Below are 17,437 nucleotides of genomic sequence, written 5' to 3'. Positions count from 1 at the left end.
CTGGGCCCTGGCTTGATACCACCTTCTCTCAGGGAGGGAGGAAGAGTAGCTGAGAGGTGCTGGGTGCTGACCATGGCTGACCTGGTTCTTCATGCTAGGCCTTTTGTGATCTCAGGACCTCTCGTGTACTTAAATAAACATTCCAGGACCCGTAGTGCAACCTACTGTTTACAGAAAAATAAAGATGCCGAACAACTGCAACTTTTCTCTTTAAAAAAGTGTGAGCATGCACATCCATGCTAGTGGCTGTAAAGACAAATCTAAAAGAATATAACTGAGATCATTAAAGTATGTGTATCTGGGACGATTAACCAGGATTTTCAGTTCCTAAATGATATATCCTTAAATGTTTGCATTGTTCGGGTAGACCAGGTGTTACTATTTTTTTAAATTGCTGTCTTGGGGTATAATATATGCCATCAAATACACTCACGTAAGTGAGCAATTCAATATATTTTAATGCCTTTACAGAGTCATGCAACCATCACCACAATCCAGTTTTAAAACATTTCCATCACCCCCAAAACACCCTTCATTGCCCATCTGCAGTCAACCCTCACTCACTTTCCCATCCCCAGCCACCACTGAGCTACTTTCTGCCTGAGTAGATTTGCCTTTTCTGGAAGTTTCACATAAATAGAATCAAACACCGTGGCCTTTTAAATCTGGCTTCTTTCACTTAATGTTTTTGAGGTTTATCCTTGCTGTAGCGTATACGCTGATATCCGTTCTCTCTGTTGTCGGGTGGTATTCCATCACATGGGGGTACCTACGGCATTTGTTTGTCCACTTCTCAGGTGATGGTCATGTGAGTTCTTTGCAGGTCTGGGCTACTATGAATAATGCCGTGATGAACATTTGTGTACAAGTCCTCTGTGTAGATGTAAACTCTTTATTTTAAAATCAGAAGAACAACAAAAGCAAAAGACCAAAATGAATCCTAGAACTTTCTGGAATACACTTCCTTTTGCCAAAAGTGGGGCAGAAATTTTATAATAAGAAAGAAGTAGGCTCTTGAACAGCCTTTCTCTTCCTCTGACTCAGGAAAGCCCGAGAGGAACAAAGAGGGATAATCCTCCCACTAGACACAGTTCACGTTCGTGCAGCTGGGCCAAAGCTTCAGAACACACCCAATATCCCAATTACCCACCGTGCCTCTGATGGCAAGCTCAACCAAACATCAGCCCCCTCTCATAAATCCTAGTTCAAAAGCAGCAACATAGGAAACCCCACTTCCCTGACCCTGCTGTGTTTAATCAGAGCAGGGGTTTGATTTTGGGGGCGATGGAGAAAAGCTCCAAGTGTCCGCACAACTTCATGGGCTGAGTCTGTGAGGTTTAGCAATTAAGGTTTTTAGGCTAGGTCTTTTCCCAGTGTGCAAAAGTCAAAGGTTGCCGCTATTGAAGGCAAAGGATCAGAAAAACGTTGGAAGAAAGGATGTAGTTCTGTAAACAGGAAAGAGATGCAGGAAATAGTTCAGAGGAAAAGAGGTGAAAAGTATACTGGCACAACATGACGTCTTCCTCACTGAGAGACGAGACAGCACATCTTGGGGGTCAGTGCTTAGTAAGCAGATATACATGCTTTTAAAGCACTCTGGGACAATCTGGCGGTCACGAATAGCAACGATGACACCTGTCTCATTTATTAAATACTGTAGACTCTCCACTGGATGTTCCTAATGGCAACTTGAGCTACTTTCTATGTAACCAGGTGACTTCTCGAAGCTGTTGCAGATGCCGGCAGCCCTGCCTCTCCCTTTCTGACCCTCCGCAGATTGCCCTGCTGACTGCAGAAACCCTTCTCCATCCCTCTTGCATGTTGCCTGTGGGACACAGACTTGCAGCCTCTCTCTCTTCTTGCCCTTCTCCTTGTTTTGGCTTCATTGATGATTTCTAGGTGTGTGACAACTTTCCAAAGCTTAACTCTCCTGCTCTCCTATTTCAACCACCATCACAGTCAGAGTAACACCGGCAGGGATTCAGCACTTGGCAGTTGTCAAAGAGTTTTCACATGGTCTTTGCTGAGAATCCTGTGATGTATGCAGGATCGTTAAGTACTATCTCCTCTTTAAAGGAAATCGAGGCAGAGAAGTTCAGTGACCGCCCAAAACCACACAACCATAAAGTGGTGGTTACAGGTCCTGAGGCCCGTGACGCTCCAGGATGCAGCAGAAGTGAGTTCCAAAGTTTCAGGTAAACCTGCCAGGATCGGGTATGTTCACCATACACTATCAGGAAGCAGGGGAAAGCGTGCTAACGATTCAGGACGTCTGTAGAAAATTTCAAACCAAGGATTTGGTATTTTAAGAACATCTGAGCTTGTGAGGAGTTTCCTAACTCATTTTAAAGTTTTCCAGATGCCTTATACATCCTTTTTTTTATTATTATTAAAAAAAGGTATTGGGATCCTGAAATTGAAATGTAGTCACAGTTGTAGGGTAAAGACCGCCTATTGAATGGTGATTTTTAAAAAAATGAATTCAATATAGTACGGAGAACAGATTTTATAATCTTGTATAAAATCTTGCCCTAAACTAAATTCAAAGTTACACCAGTTAGTACATAATGGCAAAATATCGGCACTAGGTTAACATATAATTTTTTTTTTCCCAGAAAAGAAGATACTTGCAATTCAATGTGAACCAATCAGTTAACTGTTGTGTTCATTCTGACGCTTTTATTTTGGAGTCCTTTATCACAAAATGACATGTGTAATGTTTACGACAGGTATTAGAAATTGAGATGTTTTTATTTTTACTATTCGAGAGTAAAATTGTTGATAATGTTCTGAACCATCATCAAAAATGCAGAGCAAACTTTTCTGTATATAAACTGTACATAAAAACAAGGCACTATACATTTTTGGGGCGATTTTAAGGTAGAAAGGTTAATTCGCATAGATTCTTCAGAGTCCATGCTGCAAAGTATAGATTCTTTGTTCATTTTAGCACCGGAAGCAGTACTCAGAACAAGTCAGACCTAACTGCTGGGAGCGCTCCTGAACGCGGGTGAGGCGCATGTTGATGGCAGAGCTAACTCAAGAAGCAACTCCATCTACCGTTCATCTTATTTTGACACCAAAAAAAAAAAAAGGTTCTTAAAAGTGAATGAATACATATTGCTTTGTTAAATACATATTTGACTTATATGGTGTTTATATAAATATATATATATTTTAGAATCCACAAACTATCAAAATAACACTTTATAAAGAGAACTGCTTCAACAACAACAAAAAGGCAATGCCTTGCTGGAGGGCAGTGCCGCAGCTGGGGCCTGGGGTCGCTATGTAAGGGCCCATGACAGGTGATTCATCGATATCACCTGCTGGGTTGTGGAGGGCTTTCCAACAGTTCTCTGAAACATTTACAGAATGCACAACTCCAGGACAAGCGGGATAGTTATTCACGCCAGGTTCTGAGAACTCCGAGTTAAAAATACTTAAAAAAAAAAAAAATACCAGTCTACAAATCCATCCCTGGAGCGTGGTCCTGGGCGTGACTGCCGTGGTGCCCTGCTCCCCTCAGAACAGGCCTTTTGCCTTCTTCAGGTTCACCTGCTTCCAGGCGGGCAGCGCGTGGTACTCTTCTCTGGTCATGTCGAGGGCGAACTGGAAGATGTAGAGAAACACCTCGGCTCAGGGAAGGACTCTCGCACCAAGCGTGCCCTTTCAGGACTAAACCACACGAGCAGATACTCACCTCAAAGTCCTCGTCTGTGAGATAGAGCTCGAGTTTGAGGGGATCCACGCCTTCTGGGAGTGGCCTGGCCAGGAGGTCGGCCAGTGGGTAAATGGTCTTACACAGCTTGGCCAAGACGTCTTCCACAAGGGTGATCTGATTGGATACTTCTGTATCCTGGGGTGGGGGAGGGGAAGAGAGGAGAACTCATGTCCCACACTTGAACCCATTTCATCAGGTGCTTGTAGGTCCACAGCCCCCTGTGGTCTGCACACACCTGCATCGGCAGGGACAGCCCTGGATCACTGAGGAGGAATGAGACTCTGAAGGGTAAAGGGGTGGCCTGAGCCCCGCTGCCCTCTTGACGTTTTAAAATTCATTTGTTATTTTTGCAGACAGGGTCTCACTCTGTTGCCCAGGCTGGAATGCAGTGGCATGATCATAGCTCACTGTAGCCTTAACTGCAACCCTCCCGCCTCAGCCTGCCAAGTAGCTGGGACTACAGATGTGTACCACCATGCCCAGACAATTTTTTTTTTTTGAGTTGGAGTCTCACTCCATCACCCAGGCTGAGGTGCAGTGGCACGCATGCTCACGGCCACTCCAGTGTTGACCTGCTGGGCTCAGGAGATCCTTCCACCTCAACCTTCCAAGTTGCCAGAACGACAAGTGCGTGCTACCACGCCTGCCTAATTTTTTTATATATTGTAGAGATGAGGTCTCACCAAGTTGCCCGGGCTGGTCTCGAACCCGTGGGCTCAGGCAATCCACTCACCTCGGCCTCCCAAAGTGCTGGAATTACAAGCTAAATAAAAAAAAAATTTTATTTTTTGTAGAGACAGGGCCTTACTATGTTGCCAGGCTGGTCTTGAACTTCTGTTCTCAAGTGGGCCTCAGCCTCCCAAAGTGCTGGGATTACAGGCAGGAGCCACTTTACCCAGCCTCTCCGGACTTTTAGCTGCTTTCTCACTGTACCACAAGTTTCAAGTAAACCTGTTGCAGAGCTGCCTCAGAAAAAAATGCTTAGGGATTCTCCCATGAGTGAATTATGGACCAAGATGGGTGGATTTGAAGTCTCAACACCAGAAGATACACATATGGAATTTGTTTTAAAATAATTAACCTTACGAGAAATTATACTCCTCCCCTCCCCTGGCCCCACTTCTTAAACTACAATACACGAAGGTAAGAAAATGTATCTAGAATATTCTGGGGGAGAGTCAAGCTTTTATTTTCACTTTTTAAACCCCTGTGCACATTTAGTCTGAACATACTGTTCTGGGCAAAGTACCTTCCTCTGTGAACCTTGGGATCTCGCCCTCCTTTTGGATGGGTGGATGAAGCCAAGAAATGACAGAGTCGTTACCTATATCAGCAACACCCACGACAGACGGCGGTCAGGAGGTGGTGTGAGTGAGCCTGCCTGCGTCTGAGCCCCGGCTCCCTGACTCCTCCACTCCCTAAAGTGGGCAAGTGACTTCCTGCTTTGTCCCTCTGTACCCACACCAGTAAAATAATAATAATAATGGACTGCATAATCATTGAACAAGAAAACAAGTGTAAAGTGCTTGGAGCCACGTGAATGTTAATTACAAGCATGCCTGGCTTGTGTGAGAAGCCTGATGCTCTGGTGACACCCCACAGGCCAGCACAGTGGTTAACAGTTCACAGGGCCCCAGCGATCTATAGCGAATACAGAAAAACGAGGTTGATTTCCATCCCCAGACAGAGACTGAGTACAGCAGCTGTGGTGCCGGTAATCCCCAGGCCTTTAGGCTTCCTGATCCCGTATTTACCATGGACAGAACCCTCTCGCTCTGGCTGTATGAGAGACCAGGCAGCAGTCAGTCCCTGCCTTGTGTAGATCAAGTCCACTGGGCTAACAGGAGCCAGGTCAGGGCGGGCAGCGATGCTTGCTCTGTCAAATAGCCTCCCTCCGCTGCTACGCGACAGTGGACTTCATTTGTTTGTTTAAAATTAATCAGATATCCTATAAAATGCACTCAGGTCATTTCCCCAGAAAAGCAGCTCTCCTACACAGCAACAAAATCAAAACAAAAAAACCTATCTCCATCCAAACCAAAAAATTCCCAGGAACTGCCCTTGCTAGCAGTTAAGAACTCATAAATTAAGAAACTCAATATAACTATGGTATGCTTCTTTTCTATGTGGTTGGAAAATAGGGCATTCTGGATGATAATACATTTTGGTAGATAGAAGTGATGATAAATGCCTCATACAGAAATACCAGGTGGACTCATAGAAGACAATATTAATGACATGTTGAGCAATACTTATTAAGTATCACAACACATCCATTCATTCAGTTATTTGGACATATTAATTCATCACAGATCATTTTGTGTCTCCCCTATACAAGGCAAATGTCTGAAACACAAGGAGTTGGTTGTGCCTCATACGGACGCTGAGAAGGGAGTAATGCCAAGCAGTAGGTGTTTCGCCATCAGAATGAAGAGTTGGGAGCTTCTGTTTATATATAGTCTTCAAAGTAATTAAATTTGCCTTTGCTTTTCAGTGTTTAAAAATTGTGTACCATGAGTAGAAAACTACTGAAATAGCTCAACTGATTTCCCACTAGGCGTCTCCTCTTTCTGAGCTAATTCAATTCGGTGTAGACTTATTAACACTTTGCAAAAGAAAAAATACATTTTCCCACTTTGAAAGTGCAGCAGGGTGTTTCTCCCCAAGGTAAAGTCAACCCCTAATCTCAAAGGTAAGCAGCCCCTTCACAGGCCAGGCAAGCTGCTCACCATCTCTGTGATCTCAGCAATGTCCTCTCTGTGCTCCCAGCTGGGAAACATGTTGGTGAACGTCAGGGGTTCCAGGCCGGCATGGATGAGGTAAGACTTGGGTGGCGGCTTCTTGAGGTTTTTTCCTGTAATCACACAGAATGCAGCCTCAGTAGATCCCAGGTGGACTTAAGGCTCCTGTCTTTCTCTGATTTCCCTTGAGATCTTTTCTTCTTTGCTCAGAACCCTCAATTTCATGCTTACAATGTAAGTGATGAATAGTTCATAACAATAAATGGATGATGTTCATGCAAAATGTTCTCTTTAGGCCTATAACAGCAACATACACTCAAGCCTACACTTCCTGAACCCGAAAAAACGCTTCTGGCTCCCTGGAAGGGAGGAGGCCTCTCTGTGGCTTCTGGGTGGGCCATCTTCTCCCTGTGGCATCCCCCTGGAATAGTACTCCTCTGACTTCCGAATGCAAGATTAATTTCAATATTGATCAGACAGCTAAGGGCAGCATTTTGCAAGTCCATGGTGACTATAACATTGGGTGGAATGTTTAATAAGGCATTTATTACTAAAGAATTTTACAGGAAGAGAGTCAATTGTACACACTCAGTGATGTTAAACTAAAAAAAAATCAATGAAACATAAAAATTCCATAAGAAATTAGTTACTGACATCTTCATATTATATAAAAGACCACCAATTTCGGGTGGATGGTATAGTAAACCAGCATGAACTGACTAAGGGTCTTTCTTTTTAGATCGAACACTATGAATAATAATAAATTATACACCGGTTGGCAGTGGTTCTCAGCCAACTTGGGAGCCCTCTTCCCAACAGCATGGCACTGCCTGCAGGTCACATGCCTGGCAAAGGCCAACTTGTCTCTTGGCACGATTAATCCTGAGGGTAATAGGGTGCTAGACTGTCCAGGGATTCTACAATGCAGTCTTTCACCTTGCAGGTAACAAGCTGGATGGCTGCATAATATTAGAGAGGATAAACCAGTTCTCCTTCATGCTGGCAGCCGAGAATGTACTCTTCGAAAAATTAACACCCCTCAAAAAACTAATGGGAGAAATCTGTTTCATCGCTGCCTTCAGGCTGCCTCAACACTGGCTCATACCTGCAGAAAAGGAGGGGAGTTTGGGGTTCCCGAGGGCTGTTGGTTGGGTGCACCCACAGTTCCCCCTGCCCACCTCCTGCTGTGGGGGTGCCCAGAGGCAGCCTCACCTCTGCAGTACTGGAGGACGGTCTCCATGGCACTCTTCCGGTCAGAGGCCCAGCGGATGCGGGCGGATCCGGTGATCTTGTTCTCAATGGGCCACCAGCCTTGCCAGAGGTACACCTCATGGTGATTGTCAACGAGGAAGAGTGCTGTGGGATGAGGACAGAATCGGACAATCAGGAGCTCCTTTCCGAGACTTTCAACTCGCTCCTCCCCAACCCTACTAGATGTCCTCCCCATCCACTGCTGTGTCAGAGCAGAAAGCCCACTTGGCAGTTAAATTCAGAGGCACAGCAGCAAACGGAGGGTCCCTAGGACACCCCAGCCGGATGAAAGTTCAGTTGGGAGAAACCTCCAGGCAGAGAGAGATGGTGTCAGTCGTGTGGCCTCCAGGTCCTCTTCCCCTGTCAGCAGGCCTGTCCGTGCCCCCTCTGGGGGCTGCAGGGCTGTGCTAGGAGTAGAAAGGACAGGGCATGGGCGGCTCTTGGAGCTGTGAGCACCACACATCTCCAGAGAGCATAAGAAGCACTGGAGCCATGTCTTGCTTGCCCTGGGGGTCACAGGCATCCCTGCCCTGAGTCTGACTGCGCGTGCCTCCAGGGCTCTCCTAGAGAGAAATGGGCTTTAAACATCATGATTATCCTCCCTCTACCTCCTCACTTTTTCTCCCCCTTAACTGTCAGCCTGACTCTGACTCCATGTAGCAATGGGAACCTTGCTAGCTCGGTTCGCCATGTGCGTATCCATCCTTTCCTGATATGCACTTGAGGGCTCTGTGAAACTCACCCATGTTAAAAGCCCAGTGGAGGTTGCTAACCCGTCCTGAGCCCCAGGGTGAAGCAGGTAGATGGGCAGTGACCTTTCTGGACAATTACTAATTTCTTTTCTTTTTCTTTCCTCTTTCCTTTCTGTTCCCACCCCTTCTTTCCTTTTTTTTTTTTTTTTTTTTTTGAGTCAGGGTCTCACTCTGTTGCTCAGGCTAGAGTGTAGTGGCATAATCACAGCTCACCATAGCCTCAACCTCCCGGACTCAGGCAATCCTTTCACTTCAGCCTCCCAAGTACCCGGGACTACAAGTATATACCACCATGCCTGGCTATTTTAAAATTTAATTTTATTATATAGATGAGGTCTCGTGATGTTATCCAGGCTGGTCTTGAACTCCTGGACTCAAGCAATCCTCCTGCCTCAGCCTCCCAAAGTGCTGGGATGACAGGCATGATCCACCATGTCTGGCCTACTCTTCTCTTATTTCCTGCAGTGTGACATGCACACCAATCAAGCTTCACATGGTGACCAGGATGCCCAAACATGGGGAGGGCCCTGCCTACAGCTCCAGGCTCTTGAAACATGAGAAGGAACAAACACAAACTGAGAGGAGCTGACCTTGGACCTGCTGGAGGGAGGGTGGGAGGGGCTGTGAAGCCCAGGCTCCTGGGACCATCCAGCCCAGAGTGAGAGCACAAAGCTTTCTGTCCTGAGGCGGTGGCCTGGTGGAAATGGTTCCTACCCTGGGATCAGGAGACCTGGGCTGGAGTGTTGGCTCTGTCGTGGCACCTTACTATGACAAGTACTAGTCTTGGGCTAACTCGGTCGATCCTCCAGCCCCCTTCTCCTTGGCCATTTGTTTTCCCAGGCTCCCTTGCAGCTGGGTGGGCATGTGACAAGCTCTGGCCAAGGGGATGCAAGCAGAAGTCTGCTAGGGCTTCTGGAAAAATTTCTGCTTTATCTGATAAAATGGAGAGCTGTGGTTATCACTGCCTTTTTTCTCTCCCCCTTTCTTTCTGTCTTGAATACAGACATGATGGCTGGAGCAATGGTCGTCAGCTGGGGACCATGAAGCAACACGACTGAGAGGAAGGCTGGGACAGCAGCAGTCGCCAGGTTTGGCACTGCTGTGCTCCGCCTAGTCTGACATCTTTGGAGAGTTAAGTAACTGAGGCTCAGTTCCACATCTGATGGCGTGGGGCTGGCCTTGGTTCTTTCCAGCTGGCTTGGGTGTGAGGTGAGACACAAGGAGGGACTCAAAAAAACACAGAATTATCTTTCGGAGGGTGGGCCCTTGTAGTACACTTGGAATTTGTTCCTCTGGATCAAATGGTCAACCAAAGTTTTTATCTGGAAGTTTTGAGAAGGCTGCATCATGATTTGCGGAAGAAGCGTCCAGAGCTGTGGCAAACAGGTGACTGGTTCTTCCACCACAACAGTGCCCTGCCCCCATTGTGCTGTGAGTGCTCAGCACTTTTTGACCAAAAACCACATGACCCCGTGCCCCACCCTCCCTATTCACCTGATATCACCCGGAGCACCTTTTTTTGTTTGTTTGTTTCCTCAGATGAAAAAAGTCCTCAAAGGAAAATGTGTTGTTGATGTGGAAGAGGTAAAACAAAAAATGCCAGAAGCACTAAAAGGCAACGAAATTGACGAGTTCAAAAACAGTTTTTAGCAATAGAAAGAGTGTCTCAACACATGTATTCCATCAGAGGGAGAGTACTTTGAAGGTGACTGAAGTATAAAGATGTAAGAAAACACATTCTTTAATAAATACATTCTGGGGTTTTTTGGGTCCCCCCCCTTGTGTGCTTGAAACAGAAGCTGCACCACAATGCTGACAGAAAATAAAAAGGCTTTGTGGAATGTGTCTTCTGCCCCGGGGGGACTCACCTGGCTGGGGAGCGCTGTACAGGTCCTCCTGCAGGAAGGGCATGGAGCTAACCACAGATGGGGCACGCGCGGGATACACAAACTCCGTGGCCGAGAAGTCTCCAGAGGAACTGCTGAGGATGAACAGGCGGGGTGCGAAGTTAAAGCTTCCAGGATCTTTGAAAGAAGAGAGAAAAAAGCTGAAGACGCCAAATGCCTCAAGGTAGATTCCAGATGGGCTGAAGAACAAATGTAAAACATGAAATCGTCCAAAGGATAAGAAGAAACATAGGTAGGACTCATCTGAGCTTGGAGGGGGAATTGCCTTTTTAATTACAATAGGAAAAGACGTAATCAAAAGGGAAGAGGCTTGAGCAGTAAATGAAATGCTGCAGTGCAAAAACTACAACGTAAAACAAATCTTTTAGAAATAAAAAAGTTAAGTAACCAAGTAGAAATTATTTGTAATAAGGAAAGGAAAAAATAAATAACTCAAATGTGCAAAAGGCAAAAATAGAGCATCGACCAAAGTAGAAATACAAATTGCTAAAAATGTATACATATATGTATATATAATATGTATACATATGTGTGTATGTAAAATGTGTTCAACAGTAATTCTAATTAAATAATTAAGCTACAACACTGCTTAGCTGTTTCCCACATCAAGTTGGCAAAGAGGGGCGGACAACGTGCAGAGTTTATGGTTGTGCTGGGAGGTGAACCCTGCCACTGCAGTGAGAACAAAACCCAGCACAGTGTTCTGGGGACACTTGTTGGCATACAGGGACATGCTGTATGACTGTGGTAACTTTGGTACAGCATTTTCATCTCTAGGAATCAACCTTAATTAGGAAGACATTTACATCCCTAATGTACACTTTAAAAAAAAATTCCAACTGCATTATTATGTAATAGAGAAAAATTGGAAACAACTCAGCTCCCCAAACTGTAGGAGACTGTGAGGTAGAGAATGGCACGTATTCATGGAATATTCACGGAATACTTGGCAGTCGTTAAAAGTCTAAATATGAACAACTTGGGAAAGTATTCATAATAAAGAGAAAAGGTTGGTTATAAAACAGTAGGTTCAACTTTTATTTTCAAAAATAGATATTATGTATAGCATGGAGAAATGTGAATTCTGGTTACCTCTGAGAAGTGTGGTTATAAGCAACTTATTTTTGCACTTTTCTGTAATTTCAAACATTTTCTATCCTCAATAGCTGTGATGTTTAAAAAGCTACATAAGAATTTAAGAAAATTGAGAGGCAGAATGGAGTGGTTATGAGGAAGGACACTCCATTGCTGTCCAACCTCAGGCAAGTTGATTAACTTTTCTGTGCCTCTTTCCTCTTCTGTAAAGATGGGAGAGTGTTGGGTTATACTCATGAAGTCGATATACCAGGGGTGCCAAAAAAATGTACACACACTTTAAGTGATGTTAAGAGATATTTGCTGTAATCAGAAGTGTCTGGATGCTGATGGTAACCACTTTGAGTTACCCCTTGTAACTGCAGAAGTCAAACATGACTTGCATTCGTCTTATTGAGTATTACAATTTTAGTACAATTTTTTCCTTTCTTAAAATGTGCATAGTTTTTTGTTTTGGCATCTTCTGTATATAAGGTGCTGAAAGAGTGCTTGGCTTATCAGAACTGATTAAAAGTTTGCTTTACCTATGTTAATCTGTATCTGAAGAAAGACAGGAAAGCATGTGTTTCACACTAAACTTTGCTTAGTGAATGGGGATGCCTATTTGGTACAGCACTGACCAGTGTCCTTCTAGACAAGTTAATAACTCTGGAAATAAGTTAAGGGGTCATTTCCTTCCCTGGCTCCCACCCCCAAACCCAGAGAACCACAGTTTTGCTAGGCGGCCACAACTAGGAAGGTGGTGAAGTGGTAGTCTGAGTTCCAAAGACCCTGCAGGGTAGTATCTTTCCCCAAGACTCTGTGAGCTAAACCACCCATGGGCACCTGAAGTCTCAGGGCCCAGGTTAAGCTAGCTCCTTGGAAGAAAAAAACTGGCCCATTGGCAGAACACAACACTTATCAAGCTCAATTCCAGACAGACGGAGGTATTAAGATGAAACATGAAATAAAGAACCAGAAGAAACATATGTAGGATTTAGGTATCTTGGGAGAAGGGAAGGCCTTGACTGACTTAGAATACCAGGAGCAGGAAAAAGAAAGCCAGCTCAGGGAGTAGCCACGCTGTCCCCCACACAAGGGAGTGTGTGTCCTCCTGAGCACGGAACCCCTCTTTCCCCAGCTGGGCTATCCACATTTGTCACCTCTAGCTGACCATGGACACTATCACAGTCCCAGCATATCTGGCCTCCCATTTGAGGCCCCCGACCTGATCCTGATGACTCTCTCATCTGAGCCACCACCATACCCAGGGCACTGGCCCACCAGATAGCCAGGTTCACCTTGTGCCACTGCTCTTCCACTTCAGGAATTTTTCTTTTCTTTAAGCATACCAACCTCCAAGGCACATGCAAATGCCACCCATTCCCTGGAGCTGTGGGTGACTTTTCCTGGTGAAACTCATCTTTTGTTTTCTCTTTAACACTCAACCTCCTTCACCAGTTACTTATGCCAAGTAACTTTTATTTTGCGTTATGATTAGTCATACATATTACTGAACCTCCTCGTCAGATGGTAGGCCCATGAAAACACAGCCTAGGTTTAATTCACTGTGGGTTGCTCAGGACATGCTCAATAAATACTGAATAAATTAATAAGTTTCAAAATAATATAATAATAATGACCAGAGGGTACGGAGTGTCACGTTACCTTGAAGCATGCAGTCATAGGCTTTCCTGTCTCTCCTTCCCAGAGCATCCCAGAACCCCAGTGGCTCGGACCCCTCATCACACTCATGTATGGTCACTTTGCTGCTGCTGTGCAGTCCTGCCTCCAGGGGGCACCTGTGGAGAAACGCCGGTCCCTTTCATAAGCCCCGAGGGTGACATATGTAATTATTCAGAACTAAATTACAGATCAGTTCACTGTCTCTTCTACTTTCTAACTAAAAGCAGTTGTCATTCATGAATTTAAAAAAACACTCTATAGTTTGTGTGTGTGGTTGGGAGGGGTAGCTTGACCCTAGGGAGGAATGTATGATGTCATAAAAATCATACATATTTTTATATACAACAATATAACCATGATTTCTTATCCTTCTTTCTGCTAGAACATAAGCTTCATAAGGACAGAGACTTGGGTTTATTCACTGCCAAGTCCCTCCATCTGTGCTGAGACCCAACAGGTGCTCAGTAAATGTCTGTGGAATGAATGAGTTCTTTACGGTTCTGTTGTCCCTCTGTGGCCCAAATGGATAGTCTGATGGGCTGTGAATGCTTGGGACGCCCACTGAACGTCATGTCACCCCTCCCTCCTCCGTCACCCACAGGTAGTGTTTGAGATAAACATCTTGTTTCCTTCTGTTTCACTGTGGAGAGGTCAGAGAATGGAGTGCCCAGAGAATAGATTGCACCAAATTGCACTTTGATGGTAGGTTGTGACCCTAGGCAGCTGTTCATTTTTACTGTGAGGAAGTTGCTAAGGTCCTTGCAGGTCACAGGCACCCCCCCCTCAAGTGACTGGGTGACACTGGACTCTCTCTGGCTGCTTGTGATGCCTGTTTTGCACAGGCTACTAGGGCTACTAGGAAGCTCAGAGCCATGGCGGCAGCCCATGCCAGCTGGGGACCGGCCATCACCATATCCTCCCTTAGTGTTCCTTCTTTCTCAAGGGCCTCACTCAGTGCTAACTCCTAGTGCGCCATCTCTGTGAGTGGCCAGCCACAGGTGACTGCCTGGGACAGAAACACAATGTAACAATGGGAATGCTGAGCCCAGAATCACCCTGGGAGCCCCATGAGGCACCATTGGGTGGCTGCCCTCAAGGATGGGGACACAGTCATTCTTTCAAAGGGGATGTCTCACAGCTTAAGACAGATGGTGGTTTCCCAAACTCTGGTGGCTTCTAAACACACCACTGTTCTGAAAAAACCAAACTCTGAACCCCTAAAAGCGATTTGACATCTGCTTTCTTTATACGATGAAGGACTCGAGGCTTATAATTCAAAAGCTGAACCGCAATGATGAAGGAAGAACTGAAACTGCCTGCAAGGGTCATTTTCCTCACCCCTTACGCGGCCTCTTGCTGAGGTAGGTAAGCCCCCAGAAAGTGGGAGAAGCCCCCCAGTTGGAGGTCTGGGCTGAGACGTGTGTCCCGGCTACTCGGAATGTCAGTGTCCCTGGCCACATTCACAGCCATCCCTGTGGCAGTCGCTTTGGCGCAACAGGCATCTGGGGGTGTGGGGAGCCTGTCCCGCCTCCGTCTGCTCACATCCCTTGGGAAGGCCTTTCTGTGGACAGCTTGTCACAGACACACAGCACTCACTGTTCCTTGATCTTATTTGCGGCGGTCCTTCCAACCTCCTTCGTGTGGGCTTGAGCTTTGCACCCGTGCCACAGGTAAATGAGGGCCTTATTGACGTTGAGCACCACCATGGAAGTCCTGGACCTCAGGCTGCTGCAGTGACAGGCCACTTCCAGCAAATTCCCCTCCATCGGCACTTCTCCTCGCACACAGTACAGCCTCCACTCGCCTGCAGGGGGCGCCAGCGGCACACAGTAACCAAGTGAGATAGTGAAGGAAAGAGGCCCTCCCTGGTCCCTGTAGTGCTGTCAGGACAGCAGCCACCACGTCCCAGGGACTTAAGGGACCAGTGGGCTGAGCCCTGTGGCATGGAATCCTGCTGGGCTGTGAGGCATCTGGTCCTATTCCCATCCCCGAAGGAAAATCCCTTTGGAGTTAGAAGCAGGTTGCCAAAAGTTCACAATGTAAAAAAACACATTTTTCCAAGTCCTATAACAGGCATATTCTAAAAGGCTTAAAGCTAAGATTTCTTTTTCTGGATATTGGCCTACAAAAATCTCATGATTTATAATAGAAGATCCACTGATACTTTCCTCTTATAAAGAGCAGACAGAGCCCCATGAGACTCAGTGTCAGGTGAAGCAATCTCCCAGCCTCCGACATGCAACAATGGATCCCAAGGAAATTCTAGACGAGGGGGTGGGCTGTGGGCTCCCATAAAGCTAATCTACCAGGCAGACATAAGGAGGCATTCAGTGGTAAAGCCACAGCTATATGAAGAGAGGCTGACTTTAAATCCCCTGCCCTATAAAAATACCTTCCAGGAGAGGAGGAAAAAAATCGAAACCCAGCAGTAAAAGTCACTTACTTTGCACATTTTCTTCTTCCTCTTCCCGTCTCCCAGAGTGCACCACCATGCCCCCTTGGAAACACTGCAGAAAACAGGGGGGCTCCTTTCCCTGGAGAACCTGGACCTTCAAGTTTAAACATAGTGAAATAGGTAACAGGGACAGGGTTGCCCAAGTCATAAAAAGAATACATGACTGGCCGGGCTTGGTGGCTCAGTCTGTAATCCCAGTACTTTGGGAGGCTGAGGAGAGTGGATTGCCTGAGTCCGTGGGTTTGAGACCAGCCCAGGCAGCTTGGCATGACTTCATCTCTATAATAAAATAAAAAATTAGCCAAGTGTGGTAGCGCTTGCCTGTAGTTCTGGCTACTTAGAAGGCTGAGGCAGAAGGATCGCCAGAACTCAGAAGGTTGATGCTGGGGTGGCTGTGAGCATGCCACTGCCCTCCAGCCTGGGCAATGGAGTGAGACTCCAACTCACTCAAAAAAAAAGAAAAGAAAGAATACATGACTGCTGTAAAAAATCTGAAAAACATCAAGACATCCAAACCAAAGCCAGTAAAAACACTATTATCAAAAGGCATGCTCAATTAAAATTCTAGCCCTCAGCCTTCCCTTCAAAGTATTTTCAGGTAGATACTTCTTCCTACAAGAAAATAGGAGTGTTGTTTTAGGTTGCTTTACACTCTCATTTTCTTTACTTAATTTTCTGTCATCAAATATTCTTTTAAAACATGAATTACGATATTTGAATGGTATTCCATGGTACTGGTGGAAAAGGATTGACTTAAACACATTTTTAACAAAGTCTACACCTCAGCAGTAAGAACGACTGATCCCAGACTTAGTAATTCTGCGGAAACTGCCTCCTCTGGGACATGCCGGCAGTCTACTCATAGGGCCCCTGTGCTGTGAGTGCATCTTATTCCTTCGGGGCAACCTTAGTGTTAAGTAATGTCCGGACTGAGTCAGCTCCCGCTCACTCTGGAAGGACATCTTCCCCTGAAGAGGACATGCTTTGGGGACTACTGAGTTAGAAAGCATTTCTCCCCAAGAGGTATTTTATTCATCTCGGGGCCCATGTTGCAGAACCAGGGGCCATTTTGTGGCAGTGTTTTTATATGTCTGAAAGGACTTTCCATCTGTTGGACTGATGAAAAACGAAATGCTCAAACTAGAGAGATTAAGACTCAAAACTCTGACGATAATTTTGAAGGCATGATTGTAGCATATTCTTTCATGGTCTGTATAATAAAAGGGGAAGGCAGTTGAAATTACCCACTATTAGGAATAAACTAAAATGTATCTGTCGCCAGCAACCATTTCAAAAATATAATCCATAATAGAAAATACACATTTAAATATTTATTGGGGAAGGTGATTGGCTCTTAGGACTGTGGAAAGCTGGGTGTGGGTTGATATATTTCTGGAGAAAATGTCTCTGCTGTCTTCCTTTCTGCTACTGTTAAATATTTGCACGCAGAGTTTTCTAAAAACTGAAATCAACACTTAACTGCTGGTGCTAAAGGATGAGCCGCACGGCACAGGCCATCCAAATGTTTAAAAGAAATGTTGCCAGAACCTTGGATGGTGGCAGCAGTCCCCATGGGCAGTATAACCCTGCTGGGGTAGTAATGGGCTACAGGCCATGGGGTTATAGAACCAGGGCAGAGACGGGCTTTATCATGCTCATTGGGGAAGACAGATAACGAATAAGTAGATAAAATGATTGTGTAGTTTTAGGTGGCGGAAAGTGCTGTGGAAAAGAAAAAGCATAGTAAAGGGACAGGGAATGACAGAACTGGGGACCCTGGAATAGACACCTGCCATAGGAGGCTGAGGGTTGAGTACACCACAGGTGGAGGAGACAGGGGGGAGCTG

The 17,437-nt window shown here is 45.6% G+C and overlaps 1 protein-coding gene across 3 annotated transcripts in view; it reads right to left on the bottom strand.

Moving 5' to 3' along the window:
- Positions 1 to 2,646: 2,646 nt before the first annotated feature.
- SVIL (supervillin) overlaps positions 2,647 to 17,437 on the bottom strand; it is a 190,144-nt gene continuing 175,353 nt past the window's right edge. For all 3 annotated transcript variants that reach the window (XM_021719136.1, XM_008071246.2, XM_021719137.1), the window contains 8 exons: positions 15,579 to 15,684; positions 14,732 to 14,939; positions 13,118 to 13,251; positions 10,337 to 10,492; positions 7,678 to 7,821; positions 6,454 to 6,578; positions 3,704 to 3,859; positions 2,647 to 3,612 (listed from right to left, as the gene is read on the bottom strand). In XM_021719136.1, the coding sequence (XP_021574811.1) occupies positions 3,526 to 3,612; positions 3,704 to 3,859; positions 6,454 to 6,578; positions 7,678 to 7,821; positions 10,337 to 10,492; positions 13,118 to 13,251; positions 14,732 to 14,939; positions 15,579 to 15,684 (1,116 nt within the window). In that variant the 3' untranslated portion in view covers positions 2,647 to 3,525. The remainder of the gene's footprint in view (positions 3,613 to 3,703; positions 3,860 to 6,453; positions 6,579 to 7,677; positions 7,822 to 10,336; positions 10,493 to 13,117; positions 13,252 to 14,731; positions 14,940 to 15,578; positions 15,685 to 17,437) is intronic.

The sequence above is a fragment of the Carlito syrichta genome, unplaced genomic scaffold (assembly GCF_000164805.1).
Source record: "Carlito syrichta isolate Samal-C Ts95f unplaced genomic scaffold, Tarsius_syrichta-2.0.1 Scaffold314254, whole genome shotgun sequence".
Classification (NCBI taxonomy): domain Eukaryota; kingdom Metazoa; phylum Chordata; class Mammalia; order Primates; family Tarsiidae; genus Carlito; species Carlito syrichta.
The sequence above is the reverse complement of the archived record's forward strand: the minus strand, read 5'-3'. Positions and strand labels throughout refer to the sequence as shown.